Source organism: Rhinoderma darwinii, chromosome 8 (assembly GCF_050947455.1).
Source record: "Rhinoderma darwinii isolate aRhiDar2 chromosome 8, aRhiDar2.hap1, whole genome shotgun sequence".
NCBI classification, from domain to species: Eukaryota; Metazoa; Chordata; class Amphibia; order Anura; family Rhinodermatidae; genus Rhinoderma; species Rhinoderma darwinii.
In genome coordinates this window covers 64,431,685-64,456,855 of record NC_134694.1, presented here as the reverse complement: position 1 = coordinate 64,456,855, position 25,171 = coordinate 64,431,685, and the positions used below count along the sequence as shown (strand labels likewise).

Sequence of the window (25,171 nt, the reverse complement as noted above, 5' to 3'; positions counted from 1 at the left end):
GTTGGATTCGTGGACCCACTGGGCCGTAATGCCTTGACGGTATGGCAGCTGGCCAACAGGGTGCAGGTCACAGTCTATAGTTCGTATAGTGTACCTGTGGCACTCGGACAGTAGTAAGGCAGGCTCGTCTGGGACTAGGCAGCAGGTAGACATCAGGCGTGGAGTAGCAGGACAGGCGTGGAATCCAGCACGACTACAGCTCAGCACGGCACCTGACCAGGATAGCACAGGATACAGGTACGGGGAACACTGGTAACTGAAAAACACTAGGAGTTTGCATAGACAAACTTTGGATACAACAAACAATGCTGAGGCATTGCAGGGAGTGGACAGCCCTTCTTATAGCCCAGACTGCTCTGGGAGCAATCCGTTCAATCTCTCACGTGCATGCGCTTTGGCTTCTTAAGTCTGGACTGAGCTCGCAAGCGCACCCTGGTGGTCACTGTGGAACCCGACGGCCATATGTGCAGACATCTCTGGAGAGAAGGGCGTCGACTGGATGTATGGAGTTCGTGGTTAGCGACCACGGACGCTACAGTATCCCCCCTCTTACGCCCCCTCCTCTTGGGACCAGAACGAGAGAGAAACCTCTTAATGAGGGTAGGAGCATTGAGATTCTCTTCTGGCTCCCAGGACCTCTCCTTGACCAAACCCCTTCCAATCTACTAAATAAAAGGTTCTTCCTCTTACTTTTTTAGTCTCCAGGATCTCCTTAACCTCAAAGGTGTCGGAGGAACCACTGGATGCAACCACAGGGCTAGGAGTCTTGGTTATAGCGGTTCAGAAACACCGGCTTCAGGAGGGAGACATGGAAAGAGTTGGGAATCTTGAGGGTAGGAGGCAGCTGAAGCTTGTAGGCGACAGGGTTGATCTGCTGCAGGATCTCGAAGGGTCCGGTGAACCTGGGAGCAAATTTGTATGATGGCACCCTTAGTCGAATATTCCTAGAGGACAGCCAGACCTTCGTTCCAAGGAGAAATTGAGGAGGTTCCCTTGTCCTTGTGTCAGCCTTCCGTTTCATGAAGTCGACTGCCAGTAGGATGGAGGATCGAGTCTGCTGCCAGATCTGCAGGAAGTCTCTAAAAGCAGAGTCAGCCGCTGGTACCTCGGACGTATCGGGCACCGGGAGAGGAATTGTTGGCCGTAGACAATGAAGAAAGATGTATTCCTTCTGGACTCGCTGGTGTGATTATTGTAGGAGAATTCAGCCAATGGGAGCAACTGCACCCAGTCATCATGCTGCTTGGAGATGAAGTGGCGTAGGTAGTTCTCCAAGATCTGATCGATCCTCTCGACCTGACCATTGGACTGAGGATGGTAGGCTGAGGAAAAGTCCAACTTCACACCGAGGAGTCCGCAGAGGGCTCTCCAGAACTTCGAGGTGAACTGGACCCCCCGATCAGACACACTATGCCGCGGCAAGCCGTGCAGGCGGAAGATGTGTTGGATGAAAAGTTTGGCCAGTTGAGGAGCAGACGGAAGACCGGTCAGCGGAATGAAGTGGGCCATCTTCGAAAATCGGTCCGCCACCACCCAGACAGTACTGCTTCCCGCAGAGGGAGGCAGGTCCGTAACAAAGTCCATAGCTATATGCTGCCAGGGAGCATCGGGCACAGGCAATGGCTGGAGCAGGCCAGCAGGTCTGGAGTGAGCAACCTTGTTAGCTGCACACACTGAGCAGGAAGTAACAAAGTCCATAATGTCTTTGGGCAGCGTGGGCCACCAGAAATGACGGGCAATCAGGTCTCGGTTTTACGGGTCCCCGCGTGACCTGCCAGTCTAGAGCAGTGTCCCCAGTGGAGGATTCTCCTTCTGTCAGCCAGGCGCACAAAGGTCCTCCCTGGAGGAATGTCCCCAACTTGCAGGGGGTTCACAGAGATAATGCAAGACGGGTCAATAATATTCTGTGGAATTTCCATGGTGTCCTCTGTCTCGAAAGACCTGGACAAGGCATCGGCCCTCACATTCTTGTCTGCCGGGCGATAATGGAGCTCAAAGTGGAACCTGGTAAAGAGCAGCGACCACCTGGCCTGACGAGGATTCAGCCATTGGGCCGTCTGGAGATAGGTGAGGTTCTTGTGGTCCGTAAAAATCAGGATGGGATGAGCTGCACCCTCTAGTAGATGTCTCCACTCCTCCAGGGCCAATTTGATGACCAGTAACTCCCAATCGAGTTGTTGCGTTCTGCGGAAGAGAAGAGCTTAGAGAAATATCCACATACCATTGAATTGCCCTTGGAACCTCTCTGGAAAAGGAGTGCACCACCACCACTAACGACAACTGTAGAGAAACATCTGGATGATGGAGGATAGAGGCTGACGTGAAGGCACTCTTCAGGCTATTGAATGCGGACTCTGCCTCAGGAGTCCACACCTTGGCGTTCATGCCCTTCTTGGTGAGGTTAGAGATAGGAGAAGTCAGTGAGGAGAAGTTTGGGATGAACTGTCTGTAGAAATTGGTGAATCCCAGAAAGCGCTGTATGGCCCTCAAGCCTTGAGGGCGTGGCCATTCTAGTACAGACTTTATCTTTTCAGGTTCCATCTCGAGACCTCGATTCGAGACGATGTAGAGCATCTTTCTCAAACACGCGCTTCTCCAACTTGGCGTACAGACGATTCTCCCTTAACCGCAGCAAAACTTGACGGACATGTCTCTGATGAGTCATAGGATCTGGAGAAAAAAAATCAAGATGTCTTAAAGATAGACCACTACACAATGTAATGTCCGTGGCTGCTGGCTGTCAGCTCCAGCCTCCCGCTGACAGCCGCAGCTAAGAGTCGGCAAGCGCTGGCCCAAGCCTCCTCAGGAGACGCCAGCGCTCGCATCCACTCACCTCCGCCGGAGCCCGCAGGGTGCGCGCGCACGCTCGTCCCCGCTCTTAAAGGGGCAGCGCGCGCACTGGACACCTTGAATGACCTTTGACCCGTGAGTACCCTGGGCTATAAGAGGGGTCCAGCCCCCTAGTTCGGTGCCTGAGCGTTGTTAGTTTTCCCAGTCTGTCTTGCAAATGGTCCCTTAGTGTTTCCCGTTCCTGTTGTTACCCGTACCTTGTTCCCCGTTCCTGTTTCCCGTGCTTTACCCTAGTATCAAGTCGTGCCACGTCCTGTGTCATCTGCCACGTCCAGAGGAATCTGCCACGTCCTGTGTCATCTGCCACGTCTGGAGGAATCCGCCACGTCCTGTGTCATCTGCCACGTCTGGAGGAATCCGCCACGTCTGCGCAACTTGTGGCTCCTGTGTCATCCGCCACGTTTGGCGCCATCTGCCGCACCCATCTCATCTGTGCCAGAGCTGCGGCCACCATCTGGACTATTCAGGTACCCTTGTGCGGGACATTGTATTTCTGGGGTGTCCTGTTTGGCCAGCTGCCTCCCCGCTGCGGCGGTACGGCCTAGTGGGTCCACTAACCCGCTCCGTGACACACAAACATAGTTTGGAAAATTCTTGGCACCATGTATACAATCAAACAGTTCTGAGATCAATGGCAACGGATACTTATTTTTCACCGTGATCTGGTTGGGACCCCGGTAGTCGATACAAGGACGCAGGGAACCATCCTTTTTCTTGACTAAAAAGAACCCGGCTCCTGCAGGGGAGGAAAACTTCCGTATGAAGCCCCTCTCCAATTTTTCTTTAACATAGGCGGACATGGACAGAGTCTCTGGCAAGGAGAGAGGATATACCCTACCACAGGGAAGGGATGCACCAGGAATCCGCTCGATAGGACACGCCCGGTGTGGGGGCAGCGTCTCGGCTTCCCTTTTGCTGAAGACGTCCGAAAATGCAGCACAATGACCAGGTAATCCTGCCAATGACTGAGACAGAGGAGGCTGAGCCGAACGAATCTGTGCCAGGCAACGGTTGTGACACTCGGGGCCCCACTGGAGAACCTCTCCAGAGTTCCAGTCCAGGACTGGGGCATGTAGTCGGAGCCAAGGCAGGCCCAGCAGCACGGGGTTAACGGCTTTGGACAATACAAAGAACGAGAGGAGCTCGGAGTGGAGAGCTCCTACTTGGAGCCTCAGCGGCTTGGTGACAGCAATAACTGGGTCTCGCAGAGGTAGTCCATTCACAGATCCAACGGCCTCTCCAGAGGGGTAGTGGGCAATTGGAGATGATCCACCAGGTCTCTACGAATTAAATTAGCAGCGGATCCAGAGTCCAGATACGCAGAGACCCGATGCGTTTTCTCGCCGGACACTATGGTCACGCGGGGACCAACGCTGCCAGGAAGTGTAGTAGGAGGAATGTCAGCTAACGCCTCCTGCCGACGTGCGATAATGTTCAAGGCCTGGAGTAGTTGGTCCTGTCGAGACCGGAGGTCTAGCATATCCGTCCGCATCATCTTGGTCTTGGATCGACCAGCGGGGTCCATGGCCTGAGCGTATTGTCCCATTGGGTTCGTAGACCCACTGGGCTGTACCGCTTTGACGTTATGCCACCTGGTCAACAGGGCGCAGGTCACAGTCTATAGTTCTTATAGTGTACTTGTGGCAGCTCGGACAGTAGCAAGGCTGGCTCGGCTGGGACTAGGCAGCATGTAGACATCAGGCGTGGAGTAGCAGGACAGGCGTGGAATACAGCACAGCACGACTACAGCTCAGCATGGCACTTGACCAGGATAGCACAGGATACAGGTACGGGGAACACTGGGAACTGGAAAACACTAGGAGACCTTTTGCATAGACAAACTTTGGATACAACAAAGGCGCTCAGGCATAGGAGGAAGAGGCTGGGCCCTTCTTATAGCCCAGGGTGCTCTGGGAGCAATCCGCTCAATTAATCGGGGGCTGTGTGGCAGTACCAGGGAGGACGGGTTGTGTGGCAGTACCAGGGAGGACGGGTTGTGTGGCACTACCTGGTAGGATGGGCTGTGTGGCACTACCTGGGAGGAGCGTCTGTGTGGCACTACCTGGAAGGGGGGCTGTGTGGCACTCCCAGGGAGGAGGGGCTGTGTGGCACTTTCAGGGAGGGTGGCTGTATGACACTATCTACTGTGGGCACTAAATTTATTGGGGTACATACTGGGGGCCTAACTTCTTTATGGGGGCATAAATAGGGCCCTACTTCTATATGGGGGCACAAAGTGACGTTTTCTGACATTTTACTGGCGCCGTGATTTTCCCCGCAAAGGGACCCGCTAAGTCTGTGTTGCCCAAGGGCCCACATAAATCTGGAGCCAGCTCTGGTTGTATGTCTTAAAAATTGGTCTCTGGGCAGAGCTCCGTGATGTCAGCCGCCTGGAGACAACTGTATCACTGAGCTAAATGCCGCCACAGAGCAGAAAAAAGTATAACTCGGCAGAACATTTTAGAACGGCCCTGCAGAGTTAATTGCGGACCGCCCGGACGTTTATAGTCTATGGAGCGGTCCCCAAGTGGTTAAGAAATAGGAATGCACTAATAAGGTGATTATAAAATAGCTCCTACACATATATAAACGGATATATTATTTTGATTCTAAAATTGTTTATCAAGTATCCCGGCGTTCGTGTAACGAGAACGAAAGCATGTGTTATATATGAGACTGGGGACACATAATAAGCTCGAAAAAGAAAGTAACATATGGAATTAGTGTAACCTATCTAATATAGAAAGAAACACTAAGCATTATATAGGCAAATATATGTAATGACAAAGTACCACGTGCAGCACAACAACAGATAGAGAAAGCATGCATGAGTGGAGGTCATTCAGTGATGAGTCCTTACAGAGTCCACCTATAAAGAAAATAAGAAAAACCTTATTTACTAGAGGGTATATATTAACAAAGTATCATATAATCATATCTTATTTTTTGTTAAATATTTCAAAAAAATGCACTCCCCAATATTGCATATCAGGAGGTCTTTCATACATAATAATACAAGGAGACAAACCAAAAGAACAATTAGAGGAACTGGAAGGCAAGCTAATTCTCTATCTCAAGTTTCTCAATTTGAAATCCACATTCAAACTGTGCGGTTTCAATGTGCCTAACCAATTAATCCATTCTAGCTCGTTACGTTTCAAAAGAGCAATCCTATCGCCACCCCTGTTAAGAACTGGTACGTGATCAATTATCCAAAATTTTAATTGATGCTCCTTATGTCCTGCTTCAGTAAAATGTTTCGATACAGGTAGGTCTAACCGCTTTTGTCTAATAGTGCATCTGCGGTTGTTGATATGTGTACCGGGATCAAGAGTGGTCTCCCCCCATGTACCACAGGGACACTGTAACAAATATATCATGAATGCTAAACTGCAAGTCAAGTAGTGGCGAATATCAAATCGCTTATTTGTTTGAGGGTGAGTAAAACGGTCACCCTTGATTAGCAAACTGTAATTAATGCAGGACAAGCAAGGGAAACAACCCTTCTTAATTGGTCTCAGACGGATCTGAGAGTCTCTCACTGGGACTCTCACATCCGCTCTGACCAATTTGTCCTTCAAATTATGTGCACGTCTGTAGGAGAGGAGAGGTGGTTTTTGTAACTCAGGTACCTTTTTAAGACCATTGCCCCAAATGGGCCAATGTTTCCGTATAATGTTGGAAACAAACTTACTATGTTCAGAAAACTTAGAAATAAAGGGGATCGTCCCGGAACCTCTAGGAGATTTTGTTGTGCCCAGAAGGGAATGTCGATCTAATGAGTGCACCTGTATTAGGTGTGCGAGTGTAAGTCCCTTAGGATGTCCTCTCTCCAAAAAAAATTTACCCATAGAATCTAATCGATTATTGATAATTCTTTCATCATCCACTGTCAGTCTAACCCGCAACATCTGACTGCCTGGTAGAGATCTAATCATCCTACGAGGATGTCAGCTGTCAAATTTAAAAATATTGTTGCAGTCCGTTGTTTTAACCCCTTTAGGACACAGCCGGTTTTGGCCTTGTGGACACAGATGACTTTTTCAAATCTGACGTGTCACTTTATGTGGTAATAACTCCGGAATGCTTTTACCTATCCAAGCGATTCTGAGATTGTTTTCTCGTGGCATATTGTACTTTATGTTAGTGAAAAAGTTTGGTCGATAAATTCAATATTTATTTGTGGAAAACTTCAACTTTTAGCAAAAATTGCATTTTTCTAAATTTAAATGTATTTGCTTGTAAAACAGATAGTAATACCACACAAAATAGTTACTAGTTAACATCCTCTATATGTTTCTATTTTTTGTTTGCATCGTTTTTTTTCACGTCCTTTTATTTTTCTAGGACGTTACAAGGCTTAGAACTTTAGCAGCAATTTCTCATATTTTCAAGAAAATTTCAATAGGCCATTTTTTCAGGAACCAGTTCAGTTCTGAAGTGGCTTTGAGGGCCTTCTGTATTAGAAAGTCCCCATAAATCACAACATTTTGAAAACTGCACCCCTAAAGGTATTCAAAACCACATTCAGAAAGTATTTTAACCCTTTAGGCGTTTCACAGGAATTAAGGCAAAGTAGAGGTGAAATTTACAAATGTCATTTTTTTTGCCGAAATTCAGTTGCAATAAAAAATAATCTGTAACACAGAAGGTTTTACCAGAGAAATGCAACTCAATATTTATTGCCCAGGTTCTGCAGTTTTTAGAAATATCCAACATGTGGCCCTAGTGTCCTAATGGACTGGAACACAGGCCTCAGAAGCAAAGGAGCTCCTAGTGGATTTTGGGGCCTCCTTTTTTTAGGAATATATTTTAGGCACCATGTCAGGTTTGAAGAGGTCTTGTGGTACCTAAACAGTCGAAACCCCCCAAAAGTGACCCCATCTTGGAAACTACACCCCTCAAGGCATTTTTCTAGGGATATAGTTAGCATTTTGACCCCATGGAAGGCACGGTGGTTCTTTTTGTACCACGGAAGAAAGTGGTCAGTCATAAACTCTACGTACTTTGTAGAGGTCATTTTCACACCGTCAGGGACCCTAAAGGGGCCTACCAGCTCTCTCCCCATGATTCCAGCCCAAAACATGACTCCGCCACCTCCTTGCTGATGTCGCAGCCTTGTTGGGACATGGTGGCCATTCACCAACCATCCACTACTCCATCCATCTGGACCATCCAGGGTTGCACGGCACTCATCAGTAAACAACACGGTTTGAAAATGTAGTCTTCATGTATTTCTGAGCCCACTGCAACCGTTTCTGCTTGTGAGCATTGTTTAGGGGTGGCCGAATAATAGCTTTATGCACACTTGCAAACCTCTGGAGGATCCTACACCTTTAGGTTCGTGGGACTCCAGAGGCACCAGCGGCTTCAAATACCTGTTTGCTGCTTTGCAATGGCATTTTAGCAGCTGCTCTCCTAATCCTATTAATTTGTCTGGCAGAAACCTTCCTCATTATGCCTTTATCTGAACGAACCCGTCTGTGCTCTGAATCAGCCACAAATCTTTCACAGTACGATGATCATGCTTAAGTTATTGCACTAGTTCACGCTTTTCGGCAGCAGGGAGATCCTTTTTCTTTCCCATATTGCTTGAAACCTGTGGCCTGCTTAATAAAGTGGAACGTCCTTCTTAAGTAGTTTTCCTTTGATTGGGCACACCTGGCAAACTAATTATCACAGGTGTCTGAGATTGATTACAATGATCCAAAGAGCCCTAAGACACAATACCATCCATGAGTTTAATTGAAAAACGAATAACTCAAATGTTTATGACACTTAAATCCAATGTGCATAATAATTTGGAACACGGTGTAAATACCAAAATGATATTATCAATGATGCTTGTGACAAGAGAATGTTGCAATGAATGCAGAACAAAAGTTTTAGTGTATGTACAGTGAAGGAAATAAGTATTTGATCCCTTGCTGATTTTGTAAGTTTGCCCACTGTCAAAGACATGAACAGTCTAGAATTTTTAGGCTAGGTTAATTTTACCAGTGAGAGATAGATTATATAAAAAAAAATAAAAAAAATCACATTGTCAAAATTCTATATATTTATTTGCATTGTGCACAGAGAAATAAGTATTTGATCCCTTTGGCAAACAAGACTTAATACTTGGTGGCAAAACCCTTGTTGGCAAGCACAGCAGTCAGACATTTTTAGTAGTTGATGATGAGGTTTGCACACATGTTAGATGGAATTTTGGCCCACTCCTCTTTGCAGATCATCTGTAAATCATTAAGATTTCGAGGCTGTCGCTTTGCAACTCGGATCTTGAGCTCCCTCCATAAGTTTTCGATGGGATTAAGGTCTGGGGACTGGCTAGGCCACTCCATGACCTTAATGTGCTTCTTTTTGGGCCACTCCTATGTTGCCTTGGCTGTATGTTTCGGGTAATTGTCGTGCTGGAAGACCCAGCCACGAGCCATTTTTAATGGCCTGGTGGAGGGAAGGAGGTTGTCACTCAGGATTTGACGGTACATGGCTCCATCCATTCTCCCATTGATGCGGGGAAGTAGTCCTGTGCCCTTAGCAGAGAAACACCCCCAAAACATAATGTTTCCACCTCCATGCTTGACAGTGGGGACGGTGTTCTTTGGGTCATAGGCAGCATTTCTCTTCCTCCAAACACGGCGAGTAGAGTTAATGCCAAAGAGCTCAATTTTAGTCTCATCTGACCACAGCACCTTCTCCCAATCACTCTCAGAATCATCCAGATGTTCATTTGCAAACTTCAGACGGGCCTGTACATGTGCCTTCTTGAGCAGGGGGACCTTGCGGGCACTGCAGGATTTTAATCCATTACGGCGTAATGTGTTACCAATGGTTTTCTTGGTGACTGTGGTCCCAGCTGCCTTGAGATCATTAACAAGTTCCCCCCGTGTAGTTTTCGGCTGAGCTCTCACCTTCCTCAGGATCAAGGATACCCCACGAGGTGAGATTTTGCATGGAGCCCCAGATCGATGTCGTTTGACAGTCATTTTGTATGTCTTCCATTTTCTTACTATTGCACCAACAGTTGTCTCCTTCTCACCCAGCATCTTACTTATGGTTTTGTAGCCCATTCCAGCCTTGTGCAGGTCTATGATCTTGTCCCTGACATCCTTAGAAAGCTCTTTGGTCTTGCCCATGTTGTAGAGGTTAGAGTCAGACTGATTAATTGCGTCTGTGGACAGGAGTCTTTTATACAGGTGACCATGTAAGACAGCTGTCTTTAATGCAGGCACCAAGTTGACTTGGAGCGTGTAAGTGGTCTGGAGGAGGCTCAACTCTTAATGGTTGGTAGGGGATCAAATACTTATTTCTCTGTGCACAATGCAAATAAATATATATAATTTTGACAATGTGATTTATTTTTTTATTTTTTTATATATAATCTATCTCTCACTGGTAAGATTAACCTAGCCTAAAAATTCTAGACTGTTCATGTCTTTGACAGTGGGCAAACTTACAAAATCAGCAAGGGATCAAATACTTATTTCCTCCACTGTGTGTGTGTGTGTGTGTGTGTGTGTGTGTGTGTGTGTGTGTGTGTGTGTGTGTGTATATATATATATATATATATATATATATACACAAGTCTACACACGTCTTATAAATTTTCTACAGTAAAAGTTATGTTTTTTATAAGAAAACTCCAGTCCTACTCCAGTGATTTTATTTCTGACTAATTTTGGAGGATACACAATCGAAAACAATTCCTATAGTGAGGGATCATCACTATTTCCCACACTTTACACAGTTTAGTAACATCAGCAAAAATTGTACATTTTACGTTGTAATCCCTTTGAAATGTCATTAATAAATATATTAAACAGCAAAGGGCCCAATACTGACCCCTGTGGCACCCTACTAGTAACGGTGATCCAATCTGACTATGTACCGTAAGTAACCACCATCGTTTTTTTTGTTTTTTTCTGACATAGCGCCCAAAAGATATTATAAAAATGATCTTCCTTATATAATCATCTTTATTTACGGATACCGCTGTAAGGGGTAAAGAATGCATGGCACTGTTTTATTCAAGTTTCAAATGTAATGTGTAGATCTGAACAGCTTGCACCTTTCTCTGCAAATTCACTTTAAATTCTAAAAGCACTAAAACTGCCAAGGTATGATAGTCATGAGTTACCGTTCTTAATTTAAAAGTGTATATTTCTGTTAGGGGCAGTTCACATGGAGTTTTTTGCAGGCAGAAAAAAAATCTAGCTCCTAATTCCTTCAGCGTTTTAAGGTTTTTTTGTTTTTTTTTGCACTTGGCAAAAAAACTGAGAAAAAAGAGGTGCCGCTGTTTTTTTTCCTTCCATTGTTTTCAATAGGAGGTCAGAGGTGGAAAGAACATTCCGCTTTTTTTTTTTTGCCCCGCAAGCGGCTATCTGGGAAAAAAATACGCCTCTGCCTCCCATTGAAATCACTGGGGGGCGGGGGGGGGGGGGGGCGCTTTGGGACGTTTTTTGGCTCTGATTCCGACACTGTTTTTGCATCAAAATCAGCTCAAACAAAATTAAAGTGAACTGACTCTTAATGTCTCCTTTAATATGTATTGTCAATATCTTTCTTTTGTTTTGGATGTGTCTTGTTCATGCCTGGTGCTGTTTGTCTATCATACAAAGACAGCAGGCACCACTGGTGCTTATTCCTTCTTGCCATCTCATGAAATTGTTGACTCATGTCCGAAAGTTAAGTTTGTAAAGAAAGGGGCTTCGTGTTCGTAATATGGCAGAGGGTTTTTTGTTTGTTTGTTTGGCTGACTTAGGCCTCATTCACACGACAGTGAAAAACGGCCGTGTGATGGCCGTCCTTTTAACGGCTTTCACATGGCCGTTTTCAGAACAATGATATTCTATGGGTGCATTCACTCGGCCGTTTTTTTTAACGGCACGTGAATAATGGCCGTCAAAAAATAGGACATGTCCTATTTTTGGCCGTTTTAACGGCCTGACGGCCCCCATAGTAGTCAATGGATCCGTTTTTAACGGCTGTCAATACATGTAACAACCGTTAAAAACGGATCTGTTACTTGGGGATTGGCACGGGAACTACTAGTTCCCTTGCTGGCTATCGTTGGCATACTCATGTTTGCGGCGCTTCTTCAGGTGTGGTCACTCGTCTTCACGGGTTTGAAGGCGCCTCGTTGACATCATTGCCCCGTTGCGCTGCCTTGCCAGATCCCGTGCAGACGAGTGACCACACCTGAAGAAGACAAGAGACGGCGCTGCTCTCGTGAGTATGTGGCACGATCTACAGGCAGGCTGGTGTGGCATCTACAGGGAGGCTGGTGTGGCATCTACAGGGAGGCTGGTGTGGCATCTACAGGCAGGCTGGTGTGGCATCTACAGGCAGGCTGGTGTGGCATCTACAGGCAGGCTGGTGTGTCATCTACAGGGAGGCTGGTGTGGCATCTACTGGGAGGCTGGTGTGGCATCTACAGGCAGGCTGGTGTGGCATCTACAGGCAGGCTGGTGTGGCATCTACAGGCAGGCTGGTGTGGCATCTACAGGGAGGCTGGTGTGGCATCTACAGGGAGGCTGGTGTGGCATCTACAGGGAGGCTGGTGTGGCATCTACAGGCAGGCTGGTGTAGCATCTACAGGGAGGCTGGTGTGGCACGATCTACAGGGAGGCTGGTGTGGCACGATCTACAGGGAGGCTGGTGTGGCACGATCTACAGGGAGGCAGGTGTGGCACCATCTACAGGGATGCAGGTGTGGCATCATCTACAGGGAGGCAGGTGTGGCATGATCTGCAGGGAGGCAGGTGTGGCATGATCTGCAGGGAGGCTGGTGTGGCATCATCTACAGGGAGGCTGGTGTGGAATCTACAGGGAGGCAGGTGTGGCATCATCTACAGGGAGGCTGGTGTGGCATCATCTACAGGGAAGCAGGTGTTGCATGATCTACAGGGAAGCAGGTGTTGCATGATCTACAGGGAGGCAGGTGTGGCATCATCTACAGGGAGGCAGGTGTGGCATGATCTGCAGCGAGGCTGGTGTGGCATGATCTGCAGCGAGGCTGGTGTGGCATCATCTACAGGGAGGCTGGTGTGGCATCATCTACAGGGAGGTGTGTGGCATCATCTACAGGGAGGCTGGTGTGGCATCATATACAGGGAGGCGTGTGGCATCATCTACAGGGAGGCGTGTGGCATCATACTGACAGTTTTTCATGGCCATTTTGCATCAGTGTGTCTCTACATTTTCATCCATTTCCAGTCTATCTGTCCGTTTTTAATGGCCGTTTGACATCCATTTTGCATCAGTTTTTCATGGGCGTTAAAAAAACTGATGAATTTCATTGGTCAGGCTTTTTTTGTCCCAGCCCCCTGAAAACACCCAAAGGAAGGTCACATGTTCACCTAGACACTATTTACAGCCTCCCTGTATATGCTGCCACACACCTCCTGTATATGATGCCACACGCCTCCTGTATATGATGCCACACGCCTCCCTGTATATGATGCCACACACCTCCTGTATATGATGCCACACGCCTCCCTGTATATGATGCCACACGCCTACCTGTATATGATGCCACACGCCTGCCAGTATATGATGCCACACGCCTCCTTGTATATGATGCCACACGCCTCCCTGTATATGATGCCACACGCCTCCCTGTATATGATGCCACACGCCTCCTGTAGATGATGCCACACACCTCCCTGTATATGATGCCACACGCCTCCCTGTATATGATGCCACACGCCTCCCTGTATATGATGCCACACGCCTCCCTGTATATGATGCCACACGCCTCCCTGTATATGATGCCACACGCCTCCCTGTATATGATGCCACACGCCTCCCTGTATATGATGCCACACGCCTCCCTGTATATGATGCCACACACCTCCCTGTAGATGATGCCACACGCCTCCCTGTAGATGATGCCACACGCCTCCCTGTAGATGATGCCACACCTGCCTCCCTGTAGATGATGCCACACGCCTCCCTGTAGATGATGCCACACGCCTCCCTGTAGATGATGCCACACCTGCCTCCCTGTAGATGATGCCACACCTGCCTCCATGTAGATGATGCCACACCAGCCTCCCTGTAGATGGTGCCACACCTGCCTCCCTGTAGATGGTGCCACACCAGCCTCCCTGTAGATGCCACACCAGCCTCCCTGTAGATGCCACACCAGCCTCCCTTTAGATGCCACACCAGCCTCCCTGTACATGATGACACACCAGCCTCCCTGTACATGATGCCACATACTCACGGGTGCAGCGCCGTCTCTCGTCTTCACTTGTGGTCACTCGTCTGCACGGGATCTGGCAAGGCAGCGCGACGGGGCGATGACGTCATCGAGGTGCCTTCAAACCCGTGAAGACGAGTGACCACACCTGAAGAAGCGCCGCAACCGTGAGTATGCCAACGATAGCCAGCAAGGGAACTAGTAGTTCCCTTGCCAATCCCCATGTAACAGATCTGTTTTTAACGGTTGTTACATGTATTGACAGCCGTTAAAAACGGATCCATTGACTTCTATGGGGGCCGTCAGGCCGTTAAAACGGCCCAAAAATAGGACATGTCCTATTTTTTGATGGCCATTATTCACGGGTCGTTAAAAAACGGCCGTGTAAATGCACACATACAATATCATTGCTCTGAAAACTGCCATGTGAAGGCCGTTAAAAGGACGGCCATCACACGGCCGTTTTTCACTGTCGTGTGAATAAGGGCTTACAAAATCAAAATATTAAGATTTGAGGTTTTGATTAGTTGGTTTACTGGCCCTTGAAACAATTTCTGAACATTTTCTTTCTTCAGCATTATTGTCTGTTGGTGTAAGCGAGTCTGCCTTGATTAACAAGATCTTCACTTCTGTCAATCTTCTGGTATTGGCCTTTGTCATCTTTTCTGGCTTCTTCAAAGGTGATGTCAAAAACTGGAGCCTAACACAGGAAGATTATAATAATTTCAATTCATCTAATGTCTCTGGCAGGTAAGAATGTTTGCTTAGACCTCACAGTTGTCAGCTTCACGGAAAAACTGATTATTTAATGCCAAGTGGCCTGTATTTTCTCAGAGAGGTCTTGATGTGTGATCACTGTTCATACACGACTGGCAGTTAAGCAGCATGTTTTAATTGCAATTCAGTAATACTGTGAACCCTCTTTATAACCATTGCTTACTATGTTTACAGTTTGACGGAATTTGGTTCTGGTGGTTTTGTTCCTTTTGGTTTCAGTAGAGCTGCATCAGGAGCAGCAGCATGCTTTTATGCATTTGTGGGCTTTGACTGCATTGCCACCACAGGTAAGTAACTGCTTTAATGAATACTAATTATAGCAGACTATAGTAATTTTGTTACTATTTTATTTCTGAAAATGTGCATTCTTTATTCTCTAGTTAAAAAAATTCTCACCTTCTCTTCCATTAGCCGAGTTAAAGCATATATGGTTTTTTTTTTTGTGTTTTTTTTATAGGTTTAATCCGTATTAATACAGTGAAACCTCCCCAGAAGACCACTCCCCATCCAGACCAAATTTTTCTATGACTGATTTTTCCCACCATTATGGTCTATAGTAGCTGCTCCTCTATAGGCAGACCACCTCTTAATATGACCAAAGACCACTTTTTAATCAAATTTTGTTAGTGGGAACCCCTTTGAAAAGCCACAAATTTTACTTACATGCACTCTAAATCATCTGGACGTGAGTCTATGAATGAGAAGAGCTATGGTGAGATGAAAGGGGAGCCATGCTGGTGTACTGTATTAGATTGAGTGGGGGCCATGCTGGGGACTAGGAATGGGAGGATGGGGGCCATGCTGGGGAATAGGAATGGGAGTTGGGGGGCCATGCTGGGGACTAGGAATGAGAGGAGGGAGGCCATGCTGGGGACTAGGGACTAGAGGAGGGGGGCCATGCTGAGAACTGTGAACATATTATTTACGCCACATAGTGAACGGCGTAAATTTAACCCCTTAGTGACCAGCCTATTTTAGGCCATAATGACCAAGCAATTTTTTTCGTTTTTCTATAGTCTCATTCAAAGAGCTATTATATATTACTTTTTTATTTTTCCGTTGACATAGCTGTATGAGGACTTGTTTTTTTGCGGGATTAGTTGTACTTTTTAATGGCACCATTTTGAGGTACATATCATTTTTTTATTAACTTTTATTAACTTTTTTTTGGAGGGAATAGAAGAATAAAAAAAACCTGAAATTCCACCATTGTTCAATGCGTTTTAAATTCACGCCGTTCACTGTGCAGTGTAAATAACACGTTACCTTTATTCTGTGGGTCGGTACGATTACGACAATACCACATATGTATAGTTTTTTTTAACTAAAATTATTTGTTTTTGCATCGTCTCATTCCAAGAGCCGTCATTTTTTTATTTTTCGTCAATGTAGTAATTTTTTGGGCTTGTTTTTTGTGAGACAAGACGTAGTTTTGATTGGTACTGTTTTGGTGTACGTGGGACATATTTTAACTTTTATTATGACTTTTTTGGAGGGCAATGGAAAAAAATAGCAATTTCACCATTGTTTGCAGGTTTTTTTACGGTGTTCACCTTGCGGTTTAAATTACATATTAACTTTATTGTTTGATTACGGTCGCAGCGATACCATATATGTGTACTTTTATTTATTTTTTACACTTTTACTAAATAAGACCACTTTTTATGGAAAAAATGTTTGTTTTTTTTTTGTTTTTTTTTTACTGTAATTTTTATTTGACATTACTTACTACTTTTTTTTAGTCCCACTAGGGGACTTTACTATGCGATCTTCAGATCGCTGCTATAATGCTTTGGTATATAATGCTGTATATACAACTGAAGAAAGAGCAGCTGATGTAGTCGCAGCCAGGGCTGTTAATATATCAGTTAATATACTGAATTGGATGAATGTAGATATGGTCCAAGCCAAATTAAATAAAATAAATGTGCACAAGGCCCCGGGACCAGATGGGTTACACCCTAGAATTCTTAAAGAGCTTAGTTCAGTTATTTCTGTCCCTCTTTTCATAATATTCAGAGAATCTCTGGTATAGTGCCAAGGGACTGGTGCAGCGCAAATGTGGTGCCTATTTTCAAAAAAGGCTCTAGGTCTTCCCCGGGTAATTATAGACCAGTAAGCTTAACATCCATCGTGGGGAAAATGTTTGAGGGGCTATTGAGGGACTATATACAGGATTATGTGACAAAAAATAGTATTATAAGTGACAGCCAGCACGGTTTTACTAAGGACAGAAGTTGTCAAACTAACCTAATCTGTTTTTATGAAGAGGTAAGCAGAAGCCTAGACAGAGGGGCCGCTGTGGATTTAGTGTTTTTGGACTTTGCAAAGGCATTTGACACTGTCCCCCATAGACGCCTAATGGGTAAATTAAGGACTATAGGTTTAGAAAATATAGTTTGTAATTGGATTGAGAATTGGCTCAAGGACCGTATCCAGAGAGTTGTGGTCAATGATTCCTACTCTGAATGGTCCCCTGTAATAAGTGGTGTACCCCAGGGTTCAGTGCTGGGACCACTATTATTCAACTTATTTATTAATGATATAGAGGATGGGATTAATAGCACTATTTTTATTTTTGCAGATGACACCAAGCTATGTAATATAGTTCAGTCTATGGAAGATGTTCATGAATTGCAGGGAGATTTAAACAAACTAAGTGTTTGGGCGTCCACGTGGCAGATGAAGTTTAATGTAGATAAATGTAAAGTTATGCATCTGGGTACCAACAACCTGCATGCATCATATGTCCTAGGGGGAGCTACACTGGCGGATTCACTTGTTGAGAAGGATCTGGGTGTACTTGTAAATCATAAACTCAATAACAGCATGCAGTGTCAATCAGCTGCTTCAAAGGCCAGCAGGATATTGTCGTGTATTAAAAGAGGCATGGACTCACGGGACAGGGATGTAATATTGCCACTTTACAAAGCATTAGTGAGGCCTCATCTAGAATATGCAGTTCAGTTCTGGGCTCCAGTTCATAGAAAGGATGCCCTGGAGTTGGAAAAAATACAAAGAAGAGCAACGAAGCTAATTAGGGGCATGGAGAATTTAAAGAGGCTCTGTCACCAGATTTTGCAACCCCTATCTGCTATTGCAGCAGATAGGCGCTGCAATGTAGATTACAGTAACGTTTTTATTTTTAAAAAACGAGCATTTTTGGCCAAGTTATGACCATTTTTGTAATTATGCAAATGAGGCTTGCAAAAGTCCAAGTGGGTGTGTTTAAAAGTAAAAGTCCAAGTGGGCGTGTATTAGGTGCGTACATCGGGGCGTTTTTAATACTTTACTAAGATCGACTTACCTGCAAACGCTGATGCTGCTGCAGAATCAACTGTAGCCTCTGGTGCCGATGTGGCCGTCACGATGCAGGACCTGTGAGTGACGTCACAGATCTGCACTGTCAGAAGCTGGGCGTTCTGAAGAGAAGAGGATGTTACTTCTCTTCACAGCGCCCAGCTAGTAAAAGTATTAAAAACGCCCCGATGTACGCACCTAATACACGCCCACTTGGACTTTTACTTTTAAACACACCCACTTGGACTTTTGCAAGCCTCATTTGCATAATTACAAAAATGGTCATAACTTGGCCAAAAATGCTCGTTTTTTAAAAATAAAAACGTTACTGTAATCTACATTGCAGCGCCTATCTGCTGCAATAGCAGATAGGGGTTGCAAAATCTGGTGACAGAGCCTCTTTAAGTTATGAGGAAAGATTGAAAGAATTAAACCTATTTAGCCTTGAAAAAAGACGACTAAGAGGGGACATGATTAACTTATATAAATATATTAATGGCACATACAAAACATATGGTGAAATCCTGTTCCATGTAAAACCCCCTCAAAAAACAAGGGGGCACTCCCTCCGTCTGGAGAAAAAAATGTTCAACCTCCAGAGGCGACAAGCCTTCTTTACCGTGAGAACTGTGAATCTATGGAATAGTCTACCGCAGGAGCTGGTCACAGCAGGAACAGTAGATGGCTTTAAAAAAGGGTTAGATAATTTCCTAGAACAAAAAAGTATTCGCTCCTATGTGTAGAAATTTTTCCTTCCCTTTTCCCGTCCCTTGGTTGAACTTGATGGACATGTGTCTTTTTTCAGCCGTACTAACTATGTAATATGTAACTATGTATACCAAAGCATTATTGCCTGTCAGTGTAACTCTGACAGGCAATCTAATAGGCATATGCTCAGGGCAGACCTGGGGGCTTTTATCAGGCCCCCGGCTGCCATGGCACCCCATTGGAGGCCCGCGATTGCATCTGCGGGCCGCGGATGGGTGACAGTGAGCTCACTCCTTCTGTAAACAAGTGAAATGCCGCGATCGCTATTGACCGCGGCATTTAACGGGTTAAACGGCCGCGATCAAAGTAAACTTGGATTGCGAGCGTTGGAGCAGGAGCCCAGCTGTCCTCAGACAGTCGATCCCCGGCTCCAGCCTGCACAGGACACCCGTGCAGGGCTTAGACTGGGCTGCCGTGAAAAGGCGGCGGCCTAGCCGAAGGTCCCTTAGTGACTGCCGTGAAAAGGCGTATTGGTGGTCACTAAGGGGTTAATGCTAGAATAGCTGATTTCTTTTTCCAATACCTCAAAAAAAGTTAATTAACACATTTTATGTACCCAAAAATGGTGCCATTGAAAAACTCAACTCATTCCGCAAGAACGAGCTCTGATATGGTTTTGTTGACGGAAAAATAAGAAAGTTACATCTCTTGGCATACGACGATGATAGAATGATACAGAATGCCTGGCCATTAAGGGGTTAATATACCGAGCTCCAAAGAGAGATAAACAGCATTTTGGTGGCTGATGCTCCTTTAAGAGTATTACATTGTAGGGGAAAGGCTTTTGCCAATGTCATTTGGAAGAATTATAAAAATGAAGATCTATAATATGCATGTTTGCAAATCTTGATTTGGCAATGAGAATCCTATTTTTGCTCGGTTTTGGAAGTTTTGTTGAGCTCCTGGGAACTTTTCTTCACATGAAATGCAAATTATTTTAATATTGATTTGTTCGTACATGAATGATTAAATTGGCAAGTTTCAAGTAAGGAACTGAACTTTTTTTTTAAGAGAGTACATGACATTTCTATTTTTTAGTAAAGATGGCATTCCCTAAGAAATATGTCTGGAACACAATTTCTTAGAACTCGTGCATTGTGCCGTTCCTATATTATTCCACCTTGAAATGTATGGATAAATTGAGGTCTAAAGGATTATTCACACGAACTGAATAATCAATCTTGTGAGCTGCATTAAAATCAATTACTTCTATGGTGCTATTCACATGGCTGTGTTTTTTATAACAGACCGTGTGACCGGCCCGTGAAAAAATGGTACATGTACTATTTTTACCCGTTTTCACTGTTCCTTCAGTAGACTCAAGTCTGAGGGATCTGTGAAATCAGGGCCCACACAGATGCAAATTGGCCGTGAAAAACTGATGTTTTTACAGCTGATTTGGCACCTGTTCATGTGAATAAGCGTTGCTATTCCCCTTGTCAATAGAATGTTTCCCCACACTGTTTGGACAGTGTCAGTGTGTAGGCACATGAACCATTGACAAGGAGATTGGAGACACCCACTTGTGAATTTAGTCACGTTTCCAGGAGGAATAACAGAAGAAAGGCACAATGCAAAATTCTAAGAAAAGATACTCCAGAATAATTGTTTTCTGGGGAATGCAAGTATTTAGACCTGTCAGTAGAACTGATAAATCCTCTCTAATATTCATCACTGTATTACTCTGACTTCTCTGCACACCCTGTTGGTGTTTAACAGGTTTCTTGTGAGTCTAAAATGTTATATTCTTCCAGGTGAAGAAGCCAAGAACCCCCAACGTTCTATTCCAATTGGAATAATCGTTTCACTCCTAGTTTGTTTTGTGGCCTACTTTGGAGTATCTGCTGCACTTACGCTTATGACGCCATACTTTTTACTGAATAAAGATAGTCCACTTCCTGGAGCATTCAAATATGTTGGTTGGGAACCTGCTAGTTACATTGTCTCTGTTGGCTCTCTATGTGCCCTCTCAACAAGGTAAAGTCTCTTTCTGGATAAAAAAAAAACTTTCAAAGGCCAGACCTTCTCTGATTAGGGTTGTCACGATACCCGAATTTGGACTTTGATACCGATATTTTGTGTAGCATTGTGATTTTTCGATACCTAAACAATACTTTGCCAACAATAAAAATAAAAAAAACCACAAAAATAAAAAGTCTTTTCTAATGTGAGGCACATGGTGTTATGAATTTTGAACCTCCACGTTCCTCACATTCATAGTAATTTACCCCATGATGTACATCACACATTAACGCAATGTTGGCCATTATGACCATGCGGTACATGATGGGGTAAATTACTATTTAATGTGAGGCACATAGAAGTTCAAAAATGTATAACCCCACGCGCCTCATTAATACGTGACCCCTAACATTTCCCTCACATAATGGAAACATTGGGTTTAACCAGTTAAAAACACGGCCAACTTTGGCTTTGAGGACAGAAGAATTTTTTTATCTTTAGCTGTATGAGACTTTTTTTTTTTGGTACATTTACGATCTAGTTTAAAGAGAACCTTTCACCTGCCCATACGTGTGCAGCTGAGTGCAGCATGATATAGGCAGTGCTGCACAAACCTTGTCTCACTTTAAAAAATGTTCCTATCCTCCTCTGTTATTTAGATATCGGTGCCTTTTATATTTGGTGCCCGATATGTAAATAACACCCTGAACTGTGGGGCGTGTAAATGGCAAGGGGGCGTGTTACTATCGCTGTGACACTGTCCAATCAGCTACAGACAGTGTCACAGTTGCTTGTGCTATGAGATCTTTCTCGCGAGATCACACTGTTTCCTTCACTATCTGACAAGAGGTGGAGAGCGTGCACGTGCAGAAGGGGAGAAGAAGAATGTCAATAATTCTTCTGTTGCGTGGCGTCGGAAGTATCGTCGGCAGCGGCATCGGAGCTGTGTGCGCGCGCACGCTTTCACTCTTGAGCTCTTAGCAGACAAGAACGACAAGACTGTGTGATCTTGCGAGAGAGATCACACAGCACAAGCAGCAGTGACACTGTCCGTTGCTCATTGGACAGTGTCACAGCGATAGTAACACGCCCTCTTGCCATTTACACGCCCCATTGACAGTTCAGGGGGTTATTTACATATCGGTTGCCAAATATAACTGCACTGATATGTAAATAACGGAGGAAGTTAGACAAATTATTTCACGTGAGACGGGGCTTGCGAAGCGCTGCCCATTACATGCTGCACATGCATGGGTAGGTGAAAGGTTCTCTTTAATCTATTAGGCAAGAATTCTGGAAAGCTGTTTTTTTATTTACACCATACACCAATCATCATAAATTACATTATTTATGATGCCAAATATGTGTATTATTGTATGTATTGGGACTTTTATTTTAATGTTTATTGTAAAAAAAATGCATTTGTGAATTTTAACTGTTTTTGTTTTTTATTTAATAAATTTAACTTTTTTATTTTTTAACTTAAATGTACTGGTATATATCCATATGCTAGTACATTAGTCTGTGTACTGATAGCACACAGGCAGTTGTATATATCTAAGTATGCCCCAACGACAGGAAATATGGTCAATGGACCCTGGGCTTTCTGTCCATATAAGGTATGTCCCTCGATCGCAAACAGGGATTTCCTGTGAGGCAATTTAAAGGGAGGTCCCCCTTCTCCTCTTCCCTTTGAATGCTGTGGTCCGCTTTGATTTCGGCATTCAAGGGGTTAAAAGCGGAGCTCAGAGGTTTCTCTGATCTCCACTGTTAGGCCGTGTTCACACGTGGTGGATATGCTGCGTAAAAATACGCAGTGTATCCGTCCTGTGCATCGCAGGGAATTCTGGGCGAAAAAACGCACCAAACTGTGGTGCAGTTTTTCGCCCGGAATGTCTGCTGCGGAAAACTGCTGCATTGACGTTTCATCCCAGGAGACCGCTGCAGCCTGTGATTGGCTGCAGTGGCGAACACATGGGATGAAGCATCATACCAGGATGCTGGCCCACTGACGCCATCCAGGCCGGCCTCCTGGAATGACATTTCATCCATGTGACTCCTGCTACAGCCTGTGATTGGCGGCGGTCACATGGGATGAAGCGTCATCCCAGGAGGCCGGCTGGGAGGAAGAGACACAAACTCCTTGGTAAGTATAGTGTTTTTTTTATTCAGTGTTTATTTTTTATTTATAGTGTTTAATTTTTTGCGGCGGAATCACTACAAACCTGCCGCATATATACAGCGATTACGCAAATACATTTGACATGCTGCGGAATAAAATTCCGCACCGCAGGTCTATTTCTGAGCGTTTTTTCCGCTCCGTATTTACACAGCATGTGGATGAAATTTGTTCACTCTCATTCACTTTGCTGCTACTGTATTCTGCTGCGTTTTTTTCCGTCAGCAATCCCGGACAGAAAAAAGGCAGCAATTCCGCTACGTGTTGACAAGCCCTTAGAGTGGAGCTGCGGCTGTGTATTACATTGACTAATGAGAGGCAGCGCTGGCACTGAAGAAAGAGAACATGAGGACACTTTGCAGTGTGTGCGTGCCATGTTCTCGGTCTTTAGGGCCGGAGCATCCGCTCATTAGTGCAGCGCAGTCCACATCACATCATGCCAGTCACTAAATTCATGTGTTACAATACTAAGCTGTTCGTCTGTGATTTGACTGCAGCAGTCACATGAGATGAAACCTTATACCAGGAGGCTGGGCTGCAGTCAGAACAGAGTAATGGGTCACTATAACAACGCACGGAGGGGGGGGGGGGGGGGCGGTAATGTTTTTTTGTTTTGTTTTTTTATATGTAAATTTTAATTTAACCGCTTCAGGACCAATCTGATTTTGGCCTTGAGGACCAGCCCCATTTTTTCAAATCTGACATGTCACTTTATATAATAATAACTTTGGAATGCTTTTACCTATCCAAGCGATTCTGAGATTGTTTTCTCGTGACATATTGGACTTTGTCAGTGGAAAAATGTGGTCGATCATTTCATTGCTTTATTTGTGAAAAACATCAACATTTAGAGAAAATGTAAAAAAAAAAATATGATTTTTCTAAATGTAAATGTATCTGCTTGTAGAACAGATAGTAATACCACACAAAATAGTTACTATTTCACATTTCCCACATGTCTGCTTTATGTTTTGCATCGTTTCTTGAACGTCCTTTTCTTTTTCTAAGACAAGGCTTAGAACTTCAGCAGCAATTTCTCACATTTTCAAGAAAATTTCAAAAGGCTATTTTTTCAGGGACCAATTGAGTTCTGAAGGGGCTTTGAGGGTACCATATATTTGAAACACTTATACAACACCCCATTTTAAAAACTGCACCCCTCAAAGTATTTAAAACCGCATTCAGAAAGTATTTTAACCCTTCAGGCGTTTCACAGGAATTAAAGCAATGTAGAGGTGAAATTTACAAATTTAGTTTAGTTTAGTTTTTTTTGCCGAAATTCATGTTTAATAAAAAAAATTCTGTAACACAGAACATTTTACCAGAGAAACGCAACTCGATATTTATTGCCCAGATTCTGCAGTTTTTAGAAATATCCCACATGTGGCCCACAGGCCTCAGAACCAAAGGAGCACCTAGTGGATTGAAGAGGTCTTGTAGTGCCAAAACAGTGGAAACCCCCCAAAAAGTGACCCTATTTTGGAAACGACGCCTCTCAAGGAATGTATCTCGGCCTATAGTTAGCATTTTGACCCCACACTTTTTTTTGGGGGGGCAATTAGAAAAAAAAACAGCAATTTCGCCACACTTTTTTGCGTCCTAAATTTACGCCGTTTACCGTGTGGTATAACTAACACAATAACTTTATTCAGCGAGTTGTTGCAATTGCAACGATACCACATTTGTATCGTTTTTGTATGTTTTACTACTTTTACAACGTGAAAACACTTTTTTTTCAAAATTATTTGTTTTTGTGTCTCCATATTTGAAGAGCCGCAACGTTTTTATTTTTTTGCCGATGCAATTGTAGGAGCGCTTTTTTTTTGCGGGACGACTTGTAGTTTTTATCGGTACCATTTTGGTGTAGATGCGACCTTTTGATCACTTTTTATCACATTTTTTAAGGCTGGTTTCAAAGAAAACAGCAATTTTTGCATGTTTTTTTATTTTATTTTTTACGACGTTCACCGTGCGGATTAAATGATGTAATAAGTTTATAGTTGGGGTCGTTATGGACGCGGCGATACCAAATATGTGTAACTTTTTTTACTTTATTTTGTTTGTTAATAATAAAGCAGTTTGTAAGGGGGAAAAGTGGGTTTTTCATTTTTTTTTTTCACTTTTTATTAAAC

At 44.4% G+C, this 25,171-nt stretch overlaps 1 protein-coding gene across 1 annotated transcript in view; it reads left to right on the top strand.

Annotated features, from left to right (window-relative positions):
• SLC7A3 (solute carrier family 7 member 3) overlaps positions 1-25,171 on the top strand; it is a 169,264-nt gene that overhangs the window by 108,502 nt on the left and 35,591 nt on the right. The window contains exons 4-6 of the mRNA XM_075834289.1: positions 14,629-14,803; positions 15,005-15,117; positions 20,653-20,875. Coding sequence (XP_075690404.1) covers positions 14,629-14,803; positions 15,005-15,117; positions 20,653-20,875 — 511 coding nt within the window. The remainder of the gene's footprint in view (positions 1-14,628; positions 14,804-15,004; positions 15,118-20,652; positions 20,876-25,171) is intronic.